The sequence below is a fragment of the Lynx rufus genome, unplaced genomic scaffold (assembly GCF_022079265.1).
Source record: "Lynx rufus isolate CCGP_SWC_20201006 ecotype Redwood Valley unplaced genomic scaffold, mLynRuf1.p SCAF_18, whole genome shotgun sequence".
NCBI classification, from domain to species: domain Eukaryota; kingdom Metazoa; phylum Chordata; class Mammalia; order Carnivora; family Felidae; genus Lynx; species Lynx rufus.
In genome coordinates, this window is record NW_025814832.1 from 22707632 (window position 1) to 22724320 (window position 16689).

Here is a 16689-nt window from a genome sequence, read left to right on the forward strand (position 1 = left end):
GTGCTTCTGAGCGTCGGGATAAGCCGCAGGCAGAGGTTGGGATGGAAGGGCCGAAGAGGACAGGCCGGGAACTGGGGTCAGCGTCAGGCGGTCGGCGAGGGACCGGCAGGGGAGGGGATACGTTCGGGAGGAGGGGAAGGGGAGGGCTCACAGACTCCGGCCCCGGAAATCCGATCCCTTTAGGACCCAGAGGTGCCAGTCCCCCAGCGGCGGCGGCGAGAAGGGCAGCCGCTCGGTCTCGGGCAGCCGCCGCTCGGGCAGAGCCAGAGAAAGACCGAGGCTCGGGGCGCGGGGGGGAGGGAGGGAGGGAGGGTGGCGCGGCGGCGGAGCGGCCCGGGCCGGCCGAGCAGCCATGGGCGCCGGGGTGCCGGGCCCCCCGAGAGCCGAGGCCCCCGGCCGGGGTGGGGGACGCCCGGGCTGCCAGCCCCGCTGACACCGCCTCGGACGATGTGAGCCGGCGCCTCCGCCGCTGCTTCGCGGGCAGGGCGCGCGGTCCCACCGGCCCCGGCCGCCGCTTTTCTAATTTGGGTGGGGGCGACCGTAGCAGGCCGCTCTCTCGGGCTTTGAAAGAGGGGCTGGCTGTCTGTGGCAGCTGGATTGGGGGAGGCGACCCACACAGGGCGCTCGGAGATTTTTTTTTTCCTTTTTTTTTTTTTTCTTCAAGCGGGGTTAACTGTTTTTGGCAGCTTGGTTTGGGGGGAGCCTAAAAAAGGCCTTCCGGGGTTTCTTTTCTCGGGGGGGAGGGGGGCGGTGGTCCCGACTTGGCCAGCCGCCTGTTGGAGGGGGGGAGCGGGAAGCGAGGGGATGCGCCCCCGTCTCCCCCCACCATGATGAAGACGGAGCCGCGGGGGCCCGGGGGTCCCCTCCGGAGCGCCTCCCCGCACCGCAGCGCCTACGAGGCGGGCATCCAGGCGCTGAAGCCGCCGGACGCGCCCGGGCCCGACGAGGCACCCAAGGCGGCCCACCACAAGAAATATGGCTCCAACGTCCACCGCATCAAAAGTATGTTCCTGCAGATGGGCACGACGGCGGGGCCGCCGGGCGAGGCGGGCGGCGGCGCGGGCCCCACCGAGGCCCCGCGGGCGCCCGAGCGCGGCGTGCGGCTGTCGCTGCCGCGGGCCAGCAGCCTGAACGAGAACGTGGACCACAGCGCCCTGCTCAAGCTGGGCACCAGCGTGTCGGAGCGCGTGAGCCGCTTCGACTCCAAGCCCGCGCCCTCGGCGCAGCCCGCGCCGCCGCCGCACCCGCCGTCCCGGCTGCAGGAGACGCGGAAGCTGTTCGAACGGAGCGTCCCGGCGGCCGCGGGCGGCGACAAGGAGGCCGTGGCGCGGCGGCTGCTGAGGCAGGAGCGCGCCGGCCTGCAGGACCGGAAGCTGGACGTCGTGGTGCGCTTCAACGGCAGCACCGAGGCGCTGGACAAGCTGGACGCCGACGCCGTGTCGCCGACGGTCAGCCAGCTCAGCGCCGTTTTCGAGAAGGCCGACTCGAGGACCGGCCTCCACCGTGGGCCCGGGCTCCCCAGGGCCGCGGCCGCCGGGGTTCCCCAGGTCAACTCGAAGCTGGTCAGTAAGCGGTCCCGGGTGTTCCAGCAGCCGCCGCCGCCGCCGCCGCCCGCCCCGTCGGGGGATGCACCGGCCGAGAAGGAACGCGGCCCTGGAGGGCAGCAGCCTCCGCAGCACCGAGTGGCCCCTGCCCGGCCGCCCCCCAAGCCCCGGGAGGTGCGCAAGATTAAGCCCGTGGAGGTGGAGGAGAGCGGGGAGTCGGAGGCCGAGGCGGCGCCCGGGGAGGTGATTCAGGCAGAGGTGACGGTCCACGCGGCCCTGGAGAATGGCAGCACCTTGGCAACCACAGCCAGCCCCGCGCCCGAGGAGCAGAAGAAGGCCCAGGCGGCCCCGGAGGAGGCCACGGCGACCGTGGCTGCGCCTGAAAGAGGGGTGGGCAACGGCCGGGCCCCGGACGTGGCCCTCGAGGAGGCGGATGAGTCCAAGAAGGAGGACTTCTCGGAGGCAGACTTGGTGGACGTGAGCGCCTACAGTGGGCTGGGGGAGGACTCTGGGGGCAGTGCCCTGGACGAGGACGACGAAGAAGACGAGGAGGATGGGGAGCCCCCTTACGAGCCCGAGTCGGGGTGCGTGGAGATCCCGGGGCTCTCGGAAGAAGAGGACCCGGCCCCGAGCCGGAAGATCCATTTCAGCACGGCGCCCATCCAAGTAAGTGAGCCCCCCTCCCGCCCCCGCGCCGCCCCCGCCTCGCCAAGCCGGGTTTGGCAGGCTGAGTCAGCCCCTGCCACCCAGCCCCCTTCCCAGAAGTTACCACCCTGAGGGGGGCGTGGGGGAGTTCCAGCTGTTTGTCAGAGGGGCACGATTTTCAGGCCTGAGACAGGACGGCCTGCCCCGACCTGCCCTCAGGTTCCTCTGCCTGCTACCTCGCCCAGGCTCCGCCGCACCCGCATCCTGGGACACCTGCTTTCCCTTCCTCTCCCAGACGCGCTTCCTCCGGAGGCTGCCTAAGGCTGGGACTTGGGGTGGTGGGGAGGTGTGCGTCTGTGTGTGTGTCCTCAGGAGACCCTCCCCACATCGGTCCTTACTCCACTCTGGGCGGGAGAGGTGGGGGGAGCTTAGAAACACCCCCCCCACCCCCACTTTTCCCCTATAGAGGAGGGAGGAGCCAAGAACTTCCTAAAACGAAGGTGTAGGGGACCGCAGCCCTTCATCCTGTCTGTAGCCCCCACCCCAAGTTTGCAGAAGTGAAAGAGGGAAGCAGGTCTATGAGGGTGAGCTGGGCCGGGCCCATGTGACTGGGGGTGGGGGAAAGGTCTGGCGCTGGGGCCCTGTTTCCTGGGGTCGGTGCTGGGCCATCTGGGGAGGTGGAGGTGTTGGGTTCCACAGGGAGCAGGCACCTTGCCTGGCCCATGAGGGGGCTGGGCCTTGGACTGGGCACGAAGAGAGGGGGTGGGGCTGGGAAAGCCCCCAGGATGCCTGGCAGCTGCCCACATGCCTTTGCTCTTGGCTGCTCAGTAGGACAGACTCTCATGGCCTTGGCAAACTCCCAGTGCTCTTGCCACATTCTCTGGGTGCCCTAAAAGAGGGATGGGAGCTGCCCCTTTTGGGGGTCTCAGTCCCCCCCCTCCCCCCACTTCCCCACCATCGCTCTTGGTGATTGGTTTGTGGCTTGTGCCAGTGCCCTGAGCTCCTCAGAACAGTGCCGATGGGGTCTGCGTAGGGGGACATCCCTGGGAAGAATTAAGAGTCCCAGGTCACCACCCCCCACTTCCTGCCACCCTCCAATCTTGGCTAGCACATCCAGTCTAGATGGCTCTTTCTCACCACCCCAGGCTCAGCTGTGCCCAGCACCAGGTCTGCTGCAGGGGGGTGTCCGGGCCCCTGTACTCTCCTAGGCCTGGACCCTGCCTTTACCCCTCCCCTGCCAAGCCCTCATCTGTTTGCTTGAAGTTTCCATAACTGCTCTTGGACACTGAAGCTGCCCAGGTTTCCTCCCACCCCTCCTATCGACGGCTGCCCCTCTCCCACCTCCCCGCTCCCACCCCAGCGGAGGCCTGAAAGGTGCCACTCCAGCCACGCCATCCCTCCCCCATCTGGGGCTGCGACCTTACGTGTCCTTTCCCAGCCCTCCCCCTCCTGAGGGCGACAGGATCCTGGATGGTCTGGAAGGAAGATTATGGTGTTTCTTGGGACCCGAGGAGGAGGTGGGGACCACGGAGGGAGTCAGGACCCTCCCATCCCCAACCAGTTCTCTGAGTGGCCTGATCCCTTCAGAGGTGGAGTTTGGTTTTTCAGTCCTGGGCCTCTGACTGTCTATATTTGACACCTTACCCTGATTTTTGGGTAAAAAATAGCGCATGATTTGGAGCAGTGTTTCCCGACTCCCTGGTGACCGTCGCTCGCAGGAGTGTGGGAGCCAGTGGTCTGTGGTGCCGCCGTGGTATGTGTGACTTTTGACCTTGCTGGGGATTTCCTCCTCCCCACCCTGGGCAGTGGGTCCCTGTTTTTCCCCTTTCCCTGCCCCCACTCTGCACTGACACTGATTGGAGGGTCTTGTGTCCTACCGATGACCCGGTTGTTGCCTCTACAGAGGCTTCTGCTGAGGACAGAGAGCCCGATTCCACATGGCCCGTTGGGGGCGGGGGACTGGGCCTTCTGATAGGCTCAGCACATCGTGGTGGGCAATGTGAGGGGTGGCCTGGGGCCTGGGGTGAGGGTCAAGGGACTCGTGCAAAAGTGGGCCAAAGCCGATTTGCGAGGCCCGGGGGCATGAGTGCAACGGGGACGAAGTCACAGGTGACCCACCTGCCAGGGCCCACCGGGTGGAGTCTCATCCTGCCCGACCACTGGCCAACCCGAGTGACCTTAGCGGCAGACCTGGCATCTTATTCTGTCTGCAGACTGGGTGGCCCCTCCCTCCAGGGGGCTTGGAGGCCAGCGGCCAGATGTCAGGGGGCCACTGCACAATTGACGATGAGCGTTAAGGGCCTGAGCTCGAGTTTCTCTGATGCAGCGAAATCGAGGGGAGTGAGTTAAGTGACCACAGGCCCCTCCCAGCTGCACTTCTAATCCTATGAAACCCCACCGTGGGAGCGAGGCTCCGGTGGGGAGTGGAGGATGACACCGAGCGAGCCCGAACAAAGGCTGGGACACAAGTCTACTGCCCGCCAGGGTGCCCCTGGGCCTGCTCCTGGAGGAGAGAGGGCCCCGGCAGGGGCCTCGGGGGACACGGTGCTCCACTCCAGCTGCTCAGGCCTCAGGCCCAGCCGTCAGATAGAGCTGCTCCCACCCTTCCTCGCCCCCGCTTAGCTCCAAGTGGTGCCAACCTGTCGCTGCAGGCAACGAAGCATGAACGCGTCATGGTACCCCAAATGGTGCTCATTAACCTCCCACTGGGGGTACCCCCGCCTGGACCCAGAATTAGGCACTCCCACAGAGCCCCTGCCCTAGCTTCTCTGTTCTCTGGGGGAGGGTCGGAATTCTCCTTCTCACAGAGAGCCACAGGAAGGAGACAGCAGAGGGTACAGGGGCCGACAAGGTAGGGCTGGCCTTGGGGCCTCCCTGCAGGCTGGGCTCACTGTGGACCACGTCAGAGAGGCTGCTGCCTGCCCGGGCTCCTTGCTGTCACCAGGGCCCCGAGCCTCTGGCCTGGGCCTCCTAGTGCACTGGGGATAAGGGGCACGCCTCAGAGCTGCTTCTCTGGAGGGAAACTGAGGCCTGGCCACGCAGGCAAGGCCACATGGGCCTGGCGTTCTTCCCCCCACCCTTCCCACCTCCCGTCACCTGAGGGGCACCTCAAGTAGAGGGCTGCCCTTTCTCCATGGGGCTGGGGTGATCCTGCCTGCCTCCCTCCCCCACCCCAGCCTCAACTTCAAGTTCAGGTCAGCTGGGGCCTGGGGTCCTGGGTGCCTCTCTGTCCCATTCTCTCCTCCTCCCTCCCCTCTCCCTGCGTCTCACACCCGCTCCCCCCTCTCTCCCCATCTGGCAGCCTCCCGGATCTTCTCCATTCTTACTCCCCTCCTCCGCTTCCCCTCTGCTCCTGCTCAGCCTGTTCTTTCGACTCTCCCGGACTCTCCCGCTGCCGTCTGTGTCTGCCCTTGTCTGGCTCTCTGGGTCCTCCTCTGTCTCTTTCTGCCCCAGTCTGTTAGTCTGCCTCTGACCTGGCCTCCTGGCCTCCTGAGTCTGACGGTTTCTCCAGGGTTGCCCTTCCTTTCCTTCCACAGCAGCCATGCTCATGCCCAGCTGGGGCTGCAGGAGAGAGTGACGGTGTGGATGGGGCGACGACGTCCCTTTGTCTCTCGCCCCGTGGACTCAAGCGCTAGCAGGCCCTTCCCTCCGAGCTGGGGTCATCTTGGGGCTGGGGGAGGCCTGGAGCAGGCCAACGGGTGGCCTCAGCCGGCCCTGGCGGCCTCTCCGCACCAGCTCTGCCCTTGCCCTCTGACGAGCGGCCCCTCTGCAGGTGTTCAGTACCTACTCCAACGAGGACTACGACCGGCGCAACGAGGACGTGGATCCCATGGCCGCCTCCGCTGAGTACGAGCTAGAGAAGCGGGTAGAGAGGCTGGAGCTGTTCCCTGTGGAGCTGGAGAAGGGTGAGACACGGCCGCGGGGTGGGGGTGGGGGGTCTCTCCACTGGCGCCAGCTCTGCCCTGGGCCCTGGCGTGGGGTGGGGGTGGGGGGGCTTCCTCGGGGACTTTGGTGTCACCCCTGCCAGCGCCCCCAGCCACACGGACTCCATTGCGGCCGGAGCTCCCACCACCGACCCTGTCCTGCCCCACTCTGTGCTCACTCAGCCCAGCTGCCAGGTCCCCGGGGGGGCGCTGGGGGCTGGGCTCTGGGCACTGTGTGGGCCTCGCGCTGATGGGAGGCCAGCACTGATGGGACACTCCCAGCCAACTGTGTCCTCACAGGCTGTCATGGGTGCCAGGCAGGGATGGGAGGGGCCGCCGTAACAGCATGTAGACTCAGGTCAGTGGGGTCCCCGAGGAAGGAATGCTTGCATTGAGCGCTGAAGGTGGAGGTGGGGGGGTGGGTAGAACTCGAGAGCTTGCAGGAAAGAGAAAAGAGAGACTCGGCTAGATTTTGATCACGAGGGCAAGGGGGGTATGCGGGGCCTCGTAGACCACGTGGAGGACAGGTGGTCCCCGTGGATGGACCGGGAAACCGTGGCAGGGCATGGGAAAGGTATTTTAGAAAGACCGCCGCAGGCTGTGCTGTGGGGAGAAGGGTCATAAGTGGATGGGGAGAGACCACAGTGGTGTGGACCAGACGATGGCTGTGTGGAAGTGGATGCCTCCTTGCGAGGCAGAATCTGCAGGATCTAGAGGTTATTTGGCCCTGGCTGAGGCCGTGAGGGGGGAGGGAGGAATCCAGGTGACTCCCAGGCCCCAGGAGGGAGTGGCAGACGGGAAGAGCCTGTTTGTGGGGGAAGATAAGAGTTTGGATGTCAGAGGCCCGTGAGACAGGAGAGGGGGCAGCTGCGGAGAGCAAAGCGGGAAATCCCCAGTCATTGAGGCTGTGAGTATGGGTGAGTCTGTGTAGAGGAGACCAACCCCATCGTGGCCACCCCCACGCCATCCCATCCCTCTGCACCCCTCATCTGCATGCAGAATTGTCTCTGGCCAACCCCCCGGGCCACCCTCGGCCTGCCCTGCTGCCCAGTGGTTCTTGGGGGTGGAGAGCACAGAGCAGGGAGTGACCCACGAGCCTCCTGGTTGGCTTGACAAAGAGAGCGGAGAGAACGGTGTCCCTTCCCTAGTTGCGGACATCCCCTGAGTGCGGGGCCTGCTGCTCGGGGTCGGGCCGTGCCCTGGGGTGAGGTTGGAGACTGGGGTGGGGGGGCGTCTCTCTCTCTCTGTCCCCCTGCAAGCCCTGGCTGGAACGCCTCACCCCACCCCCACCTCCCAACACCAGCCTCTCACGACTTTTTGCTCCACAGACTCTGAGGGCCTGGGCATCAGCATCATCGGTATGGGGGCCGGGGCGGACATGGGCCTGGAGAAGCTGGGCATCTTTGTGAAGACCGTGACCGAGGGTGGTGCAGCCCATCGGGACGGCAGGTACCGCCTCCCCCTCCCCCACTGGCTGCCAGCCGCGGGGCAGGCCACTGTTTGTGTGGGGCTCAGGTATTCCTGGAGCCTTACTGTGCTAGATGCTGGTCCAGGGGGTACAGCGCCGAACACAACTGATGGGACCCCTGCCCTCAAGGCACTTACATTCTTTGGAGGGGGGCTGCACGGAGGCATCGTACGTCCTGGCTTTCGGTGTGTGTTGGACCGCGGTAGGGAGAGCACAGGCGTGGAGGTTGTGTTCCTGGCGGAGACCTCTGAGCTTTTTGATTTTCACTTAGCAAATACCGAGTCTCTGGCTCTGTGGGCGGGGCTGGAGCCAGCCCTGGGGAGTCAGTGATGAGGGCCTTGCCCTCAAGAAGCATGCGGTATGTTGAGGCAGACGGGCATCCAAGTGGACGCACAGAAACCACGGGAAAAGTAGCACAGGGGTGCCACGAAGGCATCAAAAGGAGGACTTGTTCTCTCTGGCTCGCAGGGAAGGCTTCCTGGAGGAAGTGACGTTGGAGCTGAGACCTGAAGGATGAGCAGGAGTTAGCCAGGCTGAGGGAGTAGAATGTGCAGCAGGTTCCAGGAAGGGGACTGAAAGCAGGCGGGTGTGGCGGGAGCATAGCAAGCAAGGGGGATCCAGGTGCGTGGTGTGGCTAGAAAGACTGGTGGGCCGTGCCTGGAGGGGAGACGCTCCTTGTGTGCGTGCGTGTGCATGTGTGCGCATGGGTGCTCTGCTTGGCGTCTGAAGCTGGAGGGGTCAGAAGGTTCAGGGAGGGCCTCCTGGAGCCCCAGGCAGCCCAGTGACCCCACTGTGGGCCCCTCCACTATGTGTGTGTATCGCAGGGGGGAAGTGGGACGGGCTTTAGGGTGTCCCGGGGTTGTCGGAAGTTGGAGGTTGATAATCAGGGGTGCCTTGTGGTGGTACCTCCCAACCCGGACCCCCTCAGTGTGACAGAGGTGAATGGGTGTCCCTGTGAGGGCCGGGTGACTTGGGGTCATGTTGCTGGAGGTTGGGTTGCCTCATTCAGGGTGCTGCTGCCTGCTGTGGTCCTGGGAGCTCGGGGGGGCAGACAAAAGGAAGGTGACGGTCTCCGCCCTTTCCCTTACCCCCTCATTTGAATTTCCAGAGCCTTCCCTGTGGTCCTCCGTTGGTGGTGTGGGAAGTGTGTGCCCATGTTGAGTGTGGCCACAAGTGGGGCGTGCGGGGGTGAGCTCTTCACAATAGGCCATTTCCTCCATTTCCGCATAGGAGGCCGGGGAGAAGGCCTGGAGCTTGCAGGGAGGTGGGAGTGGAGGAAGGAGGTGGCCAAGGGTCCCGCCAGTCCCTTCGTCCCCCTCGGCAGGCTGGGCTGGACACCCCCGTCTCTCTCCTTGTGCCGAGAAGCAGGGCCCCTCGTGCCACACCGAGAACGTGGTGGGGGCTGTGTCCCCGTATGAGGGTGCCGTGAGCCTACGGGCCAGCACGTGAGCACTGCAGTTTGCTCCCCTACGTGGGTCTCGGGCATTTGGGAGCCACTCGGCAGACCCGGGTCTGTAGACGTGGACTTAGAAGCGGACCGTGTGTCACCTGTGCTTCGGGCCCCTGCCGGCGTCCGTGGTGGTAATGAACTCTGGATGCTCTACACTCGCTCTGTCGGGTGTGACGGAGGAGGGACAGGGGTGTGATTGTCGCAGGACGTGTGCCTGCCACCACTCCTGGTCCTGCGTGCCCGTGTCTGCTTTGCCTGCCCGGGTCTCCCTGCCCGCTGGTGAGTCTGGGGCGATACGGGATGCTCTGGCCTCATGCGTTTTATGCAAGTAGACAAAGTACCAGGGCCCAGCGGGGACTGAGCCTCAAGTTTCGGATGGGAGGGGGACCACCTCTACCTCAGCTCCGGTTCCCCGGTGACCCCCGCTGACCAGTGTGGCCTCTCCCAGGATCCAAGTGAATGATCTCCTTGTGGAGGTGGATGGCACGAGTCTGGTGGGAGTGACCCAGAGCTTTGCAGCCTCCGTGCTCCGGAACACCAAGGGTCGAGTGCGGTAAGGGCCCGGAGCAGGGGGGGCTGGGTGGGGGAGGTGGGAGCGGACGGGAGGTTTGGCCCTCATCCCGGCACTCAGCCCACCTGGCCGTACCCAGGTAAGGTTCTGGGCAGCCCGCCTTATTTTTTTTTTTTTAATTAAAATTTATTTTTATTTATTTTGAGAGTGAGAGAGCAAGCGGGGGAGGGACAGAGAGAAAGAATCCCAAGCAGGCTCTGCCCTGTCCGTGCAGAGCCCGATGTAGGGCTCGAACTCACGGACCCTGAGATCGTGACCTGAGCCGACTCCAAGAGTCAGATGATTAACCGACCGACCGAGCCACTGGGCGGCTCACCACACAGAGGAGCTTTCATGGCCTCCCTCCCCAAAGGAATTGCTTTGCCCGTATCCCTACCCTACGCCTGCCGTCCTCTCCCAAGCCCCTGAGTACTGCTGGCCACCAGCACAGGCTTCAAGGCCTATGGCCCGCTGCACCTCCAAACTGGCCTCTTGGACTTATTCTTCCCCTGCTTGTCCGTGACTAACTCACCAAAGAACCAAGATGTGCAGGGAGAATGCCATCCAAATTGGAGTCTCCCCCACCGGGCACCTACCCCATCCTTCTCTCTCACCCACTGTGTAATCCTGGCCGACTCTCCTCCCCGGGCCTGTCGGTGAAGGGAGCTGGGCTAGGAGCTCCTTACGTCCCTCTCTGGCATAACATTCGGGGACCACTCCCTGCCCCCTCCAAGAGGGGCACTGCCCCCAGGAAAGGGTGGTGGACAGAAACAGGATGTGGGTGGCCACGGAGAGGAGGGGCTGGTGCCTGGAAGTTCCACTACTTCCTCTCCATCCCAATCTCCACTCACCATCGTCCCGCCCCTTCCTGAAGCTTGGGGGCTTGGAGCTCACACAAGGCACACCCCCACAGCCCCAGGGCAGGGGAGTGGGGAAGCCGGCTGCTGGGATGGGTCAGGGCCCCGATTTCTCCCCCGGTGGTGGAGGAAGAGCCCCCTGCCCAGGCGGCTTCTGAGCTCCTGTCCCCTGCAGCCCAGCAGGGGGTTTGGCTGACATCACCCCTCCCCCAAAACTGGCCGCGAGGGTTAGCGGGCCCTCTGCCTCTCTGGGGAAGGAAACCCAAGAAGGGCCCCCAGCTCCCCCATTCATTATTAACACTCCACGGCCTCTGGACTCAACCCTCTCATTTCACCTCCCTTGGGAGGGTCTGGGGGGCGGAGGTGGTGCGCCAGCGGGGAGGATGGTGGCATCACCCAGTCGAAGACAGAGGCGAAGGCATGACGCTAGTGCCCCTGCAGATTTATGATTGGCCGGGAGCGGCCAGGCGAGCAGAGTGAGGTGGCCCAGCTAATTCAGCAGACCCTGGAACAGGAGCGATGGCAGCGGGAGATGATGGAGCAGAGATACGCCCAGTACGGGGAGGACGACGAGGAGGTAGGGACTGCCGGCCTGGCCGGTGGCATCATCGCCCCCTGGTGGCTGGATGGAGCATTACAACCATCCTCTGACCCTGCTTTCCCAGGCCTTGTGAAGAAGGCGGGCGCACACCAGTCCCTATCCTGGGGGAGTCCCCAGACGGAGGGAGGACATGCAGACCCTTCCTTCAAAGAACACTTAGTCTTCTGGAAGGGGTCACACTTTCTGTCTTCAGAGACCCTTCCTGCTCCTACAAGGAAAACACAGTTCCTTCAAAGAGTCCCTACTCTGAGGGGAAGGCATACATAGCCTCTACCCTCAGGGGACCTAATCTAAGGAAGGAGATGGGGCTCCAGGCCTCAGGGGACCCATGGAGTGAAGGGAAAAAGCACAGGCTGTTTCTTCAGGGCTCCCAGTCTTACAGGGGAACTACCTGGGCTTTCAGGGGACTCCCCAGGCTGCTGGGGGCAGACGCAAACCACGCCCACTGGCGTAGCCCCAGTCTGATGGGGGAGGCATGAACCACACCCCCGGGTAGCCCCCCAGTCTGACTTGGGCAGACCGTTGCCAGTCTAAGCCCCGCTCATCAGGGCTGAGGGAGGCCGGGGTGGACAGGATGTGCAGTCGCCTCTCTCCCTTCGCAGACAGGAGAATATGCCACCGACGAGGATGAGGAGCTCAGCCCCACGTTCCCAGGGGGCGAGATGGCCATCGAGGTGTTCGAGCTGGCGGAAAACGAGGACGCCTTGTCCCCCGTGGACATGGAGCCCGAGAAGCTGGTGCACAAGTTCAAGGAGGTGGGAAGAAGGGGGGGGGGCGGTCCCTGGGCTGGTGGCGGGCAAAGGCAGGCCATTATCCCTCCCAACAGCACGGCCAACTCCAGCCGGAGCTGAGCGTCTGCCTCTCTGCCCCCACAGCTCCAGATCAAGCACGCTGTGACGGAGGCAGAGATCCAGCAGCTAAAAAGGAAGGTAAGAGCATGGCAGGGGGAGTGGGGTCACTCACCGAGATCTCTAGGGACGCCCCCTCGGTGTGGACATCGAGACACTGGACTCGGGCTTCACGTGACCGTATACGCAGGTGCGTCAGCCTGCATAGGTACACCCTCGGCATCCGTCTCCGAGACACAGAGGCACGACCCTCCCTCGGGAAGAGGGTCACAGGACGCGTGCATTCTCGCAGCCAATTAGAGGCCCTGGTGGTGTCCTTGGGGGCGTGGTGACCAGGGCTGCCCAGAGTGCCGGCAGAGGGTATGGATAGGAAGGACGGGTTGGGGCTGCATCTCTGAGGTGGAGATGATGGGCCACACCCCATGCAGAGCATGAAAGCGAGTCAAAGGTCTGTTCGTGCGTTCAATCTGTAAAAGCCTATAAGGCACCTTCTAAGTGCCCAGCACTGTTCCGGTCCCCGTGGTGGGCAGAAGCAGATTTGATGCCTGCCCTTGTGCACAGTGACGTCTGTGTCCTTACCAACTGACACGGGGCTCTGTAGGAGGAGAGTACAGGGGTGCCGAGCACCTAGAGCAGGGGAACCTGATCCAGCCCGAGTGTGTGTAGGGGCGGGTGGGTGCGGGGGGCAGAGCTGTTGGAGGGAATCACAGGAGACTTCTGTGGGGAAGTGACACACTGAGCAGAGAGCCAACGAGTAAGCTAGGGGGAGATAATGGGGCAAGAGGGAGAGGAGGTGGGGGGGTGCATTCTAGGCAGAGGGAACAGCACAGGCAAGGGCCCTGTGGCAAGAGGGAACGTGGCAAGTCTGAGGATCTCCAAGAAGGCCCATGCGGCTGGGGTACGGACAGCAGGTGGCATTTGCCACCAGCAAGGCTGGAGGGGGAGGCAGGGGCTTGAGGCTGAGCGCTGGCGTGGCAGTGAGACCGCGGAAAGGAGGACTAGATTTGTGCGGGTGGGGTGACCGTGAGAAGCGGGAGACAAGGTGGCAGAGGAGCCGGGATTGTTCAGGAAGCCACTGAAGCAGGGACTGGTCAGCAGGGCCAGAGCTGCGGAGGGGACAGAGGGCGATGGCAACCCTCACTGGCCCTGCTCTTTTACACCTACCCTCTTCCTGTGGCCCTGTGAGCTTGGCAAGGCAGGAAGCAGTCCCATTTCACAGATGGGAGGCCGGAGGCTTAAGACAGAAGTTGCCTTGCCGCAGGTCACAGAGCTGGTCAGTGACTGACCCGGGCCTCTGGCCCGCGAGGCGCGTGCACGGCACAGGGGCCCTGGCTGGGGGCTCTGAGGCTGAGCTCCCGCCTCTCCCCACTCCGGGCTCTGGTTCTCAGGCTCGGCCAAGGAGAGTTACTAGTTGGGGGGCAGCGGGCTTCACACCTGCAGGCGTCCTCCAGAGACTGGCCCCGGGGCCAGGATGGGGGCGCTCCTCGGCTGCCTCTGGCCCGCACCAATCCATGGCTGCTCCTTCCTCAGCTACAGAGCCTGGAGCAGGAGAAGGGGCGGTGGCGGGTGGAGAAGGCCCAGCTGGAGCAGAGCGTGGAGGAGAACAAGGAGCGCATGGAGAAGCTGGAGGGCTACTGGGGGGAGGCCCAGAGCCTGTGCCAGGCTGTGGACGAGCACCTGCGGGAGACCCAGGCCCAGTACCAGGCCCTGGAGCGCAAGTACAGCAAGGCCAAACGCCTCATCAAAGACTACCAGCAGAAGTACGTGGCTGGGGCACTAGGAGCAGGGGGTGGGGGTGGGGGGTGGGTCCTGGCCCAGGGTGGACTGAGAGAGGCCTCTGGTGGTAGAACCTCCCCACCGCCACCTGAGTAGAGAGGCAAAGAGCACAGAAGTTGGAGGGCGCCCTGGTGAGGGTGCCTGAGCCCAGGATGACTGGCCACCGGGGCCAGCACAGGCCCCAGAAGCTTTGGAAAGACCTGGGGCCTCCCGACCTAAGAACAGGGGGAGAGAGAGAGAGAGCGAGCGAGAGAGCGAGAGCTGCTCAGGTGGGGCTAAGGACAGGGCTGAGGGCCCTGAGACTCCTTGGATGGCAGTCAGACCACACACCCTCACCCATGGGCTGCCCCCTGCTGACCCCTAGGGAGATCGAGTTCCTGAAAAAGGAGACCGCACAGCGCCGGGTTCTGGAAGAGTCAGAGCTGGCTAGGAAGGAGGAAATGGACAAGCTCCTGGACAAGGTAGGCCCAGGGGTGCGCTGGGGGAGGGGACAGCAGGTAGACCCCTCCTCTCAGGCTCCCTGTGGATCCTGGAGGGAGACAGAGTCGTGTTGCTGGCTCGGGGTCCTGCCACCACCAGGGTGGGCAGAGGGGCAGGGCCTGTGCCTGGTATCAGGCCTGACCCCTCTCCCTTTTGTTTGCCAGATCTCAGAACTGGAAGGAAACCTGCAATCACTGAGGAATTCCAACTCTACTTAACAGGAATCACTCCTTGACGGGACAATAATTAATCCCCTCCCATTGTCCTCCCTCCCCTGTCCTCAATACTTCACCCCGCCCCCTACCAGCCTGGGGACAGGTGCCCCGACTCCCCCACCCTCCGCCCCACCTCCCCCAGCTTCAGGGACCAGAGGGCCTGGGCAGACAGAGGTGGCTGGAAGAACGGCCTCTTGCTCGCCCTGCGGGGCTGAGGCACGGAGGCCCAGGGATGCCGAGGGTTTGGCCTGGGTGGTGGATGGACACAAGGACCTGCAGACCATACTGCCAGACTTTACAACCTCCAGCCTTTGTCTCTGGACTGGAATGGGGCTGGGGGCTCTCCCAGCATCTCACCACCTGGAGGCTGCTCCCTGCCCACGGGGCTCCTACGTGGCCCCTGGGCCTCTTGACTTGAGATTCTACCTTCTTGGCCCCTTTCCCCATCCCCCATCATTGTGCTGTCTCTGTTGCATTCTGACCCTCCTGCTGGGAGGGGTTGCCTCCACGCCTCGTCCTCCCATCCTGGTCCCTCCTCCCAGGAGGGACAGAGTCCACCCTGGAGCCTGGAGGCTGGGACTGGCCCTGCACTGATTTCTCATGCATCCTTCGGGAAAAGGGGAGAGTCCAGGACACCTGGTCCCCAGCTCCCCCTTCCCTGGGGCAGCAGCCCTCAATTTTTCCTTGTGCCTCCCGACCCCTAGGTGCCAAATAGCCATAACCTCCTCCTGGAACTGTTCTGTGGCCTCTCTGGGCTCCGAGTTTCCTGGCCGAGCCTGGGAATACCAGGGAGGAGAGGTCAGCTTAGGGGGCCTGGCTGCAGCTTAGGCAAGGCGAACATTTCCCACCCACCCACCGGAGAGCCAGGCCCTGCCCTGCCCAGGGCCACACCTGGAAGCCTTGTACTAACATCGCAAATTCCGCCTCGCTCCACCCACGCCCACAGTTTTCCAATGTTTTGACCGGAGGGCAAAATTTTACTACTACTCATCTTTTTGGAGACCAGGGCTGCCCTGCTGGCAGCCTGCTTTCTAAGTGAAATCCACTCCGTTTCCCCACTCTAACCCCAAATTGGGGATTGGACCAAGGGAGGTGAGACCCACCCCCACCCCCACCCCCAGGTCCCCTCCTCTTTTCAGGATCCACCTCTCATTCTGCCTCTTCCTCATGCCCCTGCCCCAGACTGGATTTTTGTTCATTTTTTAAAAACAGACAACCCCCATCACATCCGTTTGGGCTTCTCGACCCCTGTAAATAGACCACGCCATCGATCAGTATTTCTCGCCACCCCCCCTTGCCCCCAAGACGTGCCCCTACCCCCTGAAAGAGCTGGCTGTCTCAGTGCCCAGACCTACGCACTTCTCCTTCGCCCCGGCAGATGGAGTGGGCGGGGCCGCGGGGCGCTTCCGGTTTCTCCAACCGGCACCGCCCCCGCCCCGCCCCCCCGCAGGACTGCGTCTCTGTATATAATATATATATGTATGTATTGTTCCCGGTTTTGTACGGACCATGCCCTCTGTCAAGTCGCCCCCATAAAAGCAGCCCCCAGAGCCTCGCTGACTGGTATCTTGTTTTGTGGGGGAGGGACAGGGTTGTCGGTCTGTGCCCCGTGGTCCCCTCCTACCCGTGCTGCCTCTGACCGTGAGGCTCCTTCTACAGAGATCCCATATATTCCCGCTTCCAGCAAATTCCTTGTCACCATCTCCTCCATCAGCACCCATACATTTTTACCCATTTCTCCTGGTCAGGCCTGGGGTTTCCAGAGAGTTCCTTAGGCCTATTGCATTTCCTCTTTTTAGGAGCCTTCTGAGTTCAGAGAATGGGTTAGATATGATATGGTCAGGCGAGGCGCAGGTCCCTCCCCTGAGAAGTCTAACCTGCTGGGGATACCCAGTCCCTACTCTCACAAGGCACCTTACCTGAGGTACCTGAAGGATCAAAGGTTTCCTAGAGGTGGGAGGGGACATGGCAGAGCAGTTTTGTCCCCCGGGTGCTAGAAAATTTAAGTCGTTCTAGCCCCCAGCTCTGTGCCAGCATGTCTGATTGCTATAGAATGGGTCTGGCAGTCCAGATACCAGGGTTCTAGGACGAGATTTGGTGAAGTCCCAGAGAGTGGAGAGAGCAGGGGGGAGTAGGGCCAAGGCTGGGGCAGTCCCCAACACCAGCCTTAGCCTTGCTGTGGGCGCTGGTGCGTGTATATGTGAAAGAACAGAAGCACGAGGCACTTGTGCTCAGTGGCCTGGCCCCCAAGGGGATTCTCATGTTCCCCTTTGCCTGAAGGAATGAAGTCCCAACATCAGGGCCCTTTAAGGTCACTTTGATGGGTCCCTGA

The 16689-nt window shown here is 63.3% G+C and overlaps 1 protein-coding gene across 1 annotated transcript; it reads left to right on the forward strand.

Moving 5' to 3' along the window:
• Window positions 1–349: 349 nt before the first annotated feature.
• Window positions 350–15907, forward strand: PPP1R9B (protein phosphatase 1 regulatory subunit 9B). The gene is made up of 10 exons (XM_047081050.1): window positions 350–2210; window positions 5962–6094; window positions 7441–7561; window positions 9479–9583; window positions 10879–11014; window positions 11641–11793; window positions 11914–11967; window positions 13417–13646; window positions 14027–14123; window positions 14307–15907. The coding sequence occupies exons 1-10, from the start codon at window positions 828–830 to the stop codon at window positions 14358–14360; spliced, it is 2466 nt and encodes an 821-aa protein (XP_046937006.1). The 5' UTR covers window positions 350–827; the 3' UTR covers window positions 14361–15907.
• Window positions 15908–16689: the final 782 nt, after the last annotated feature.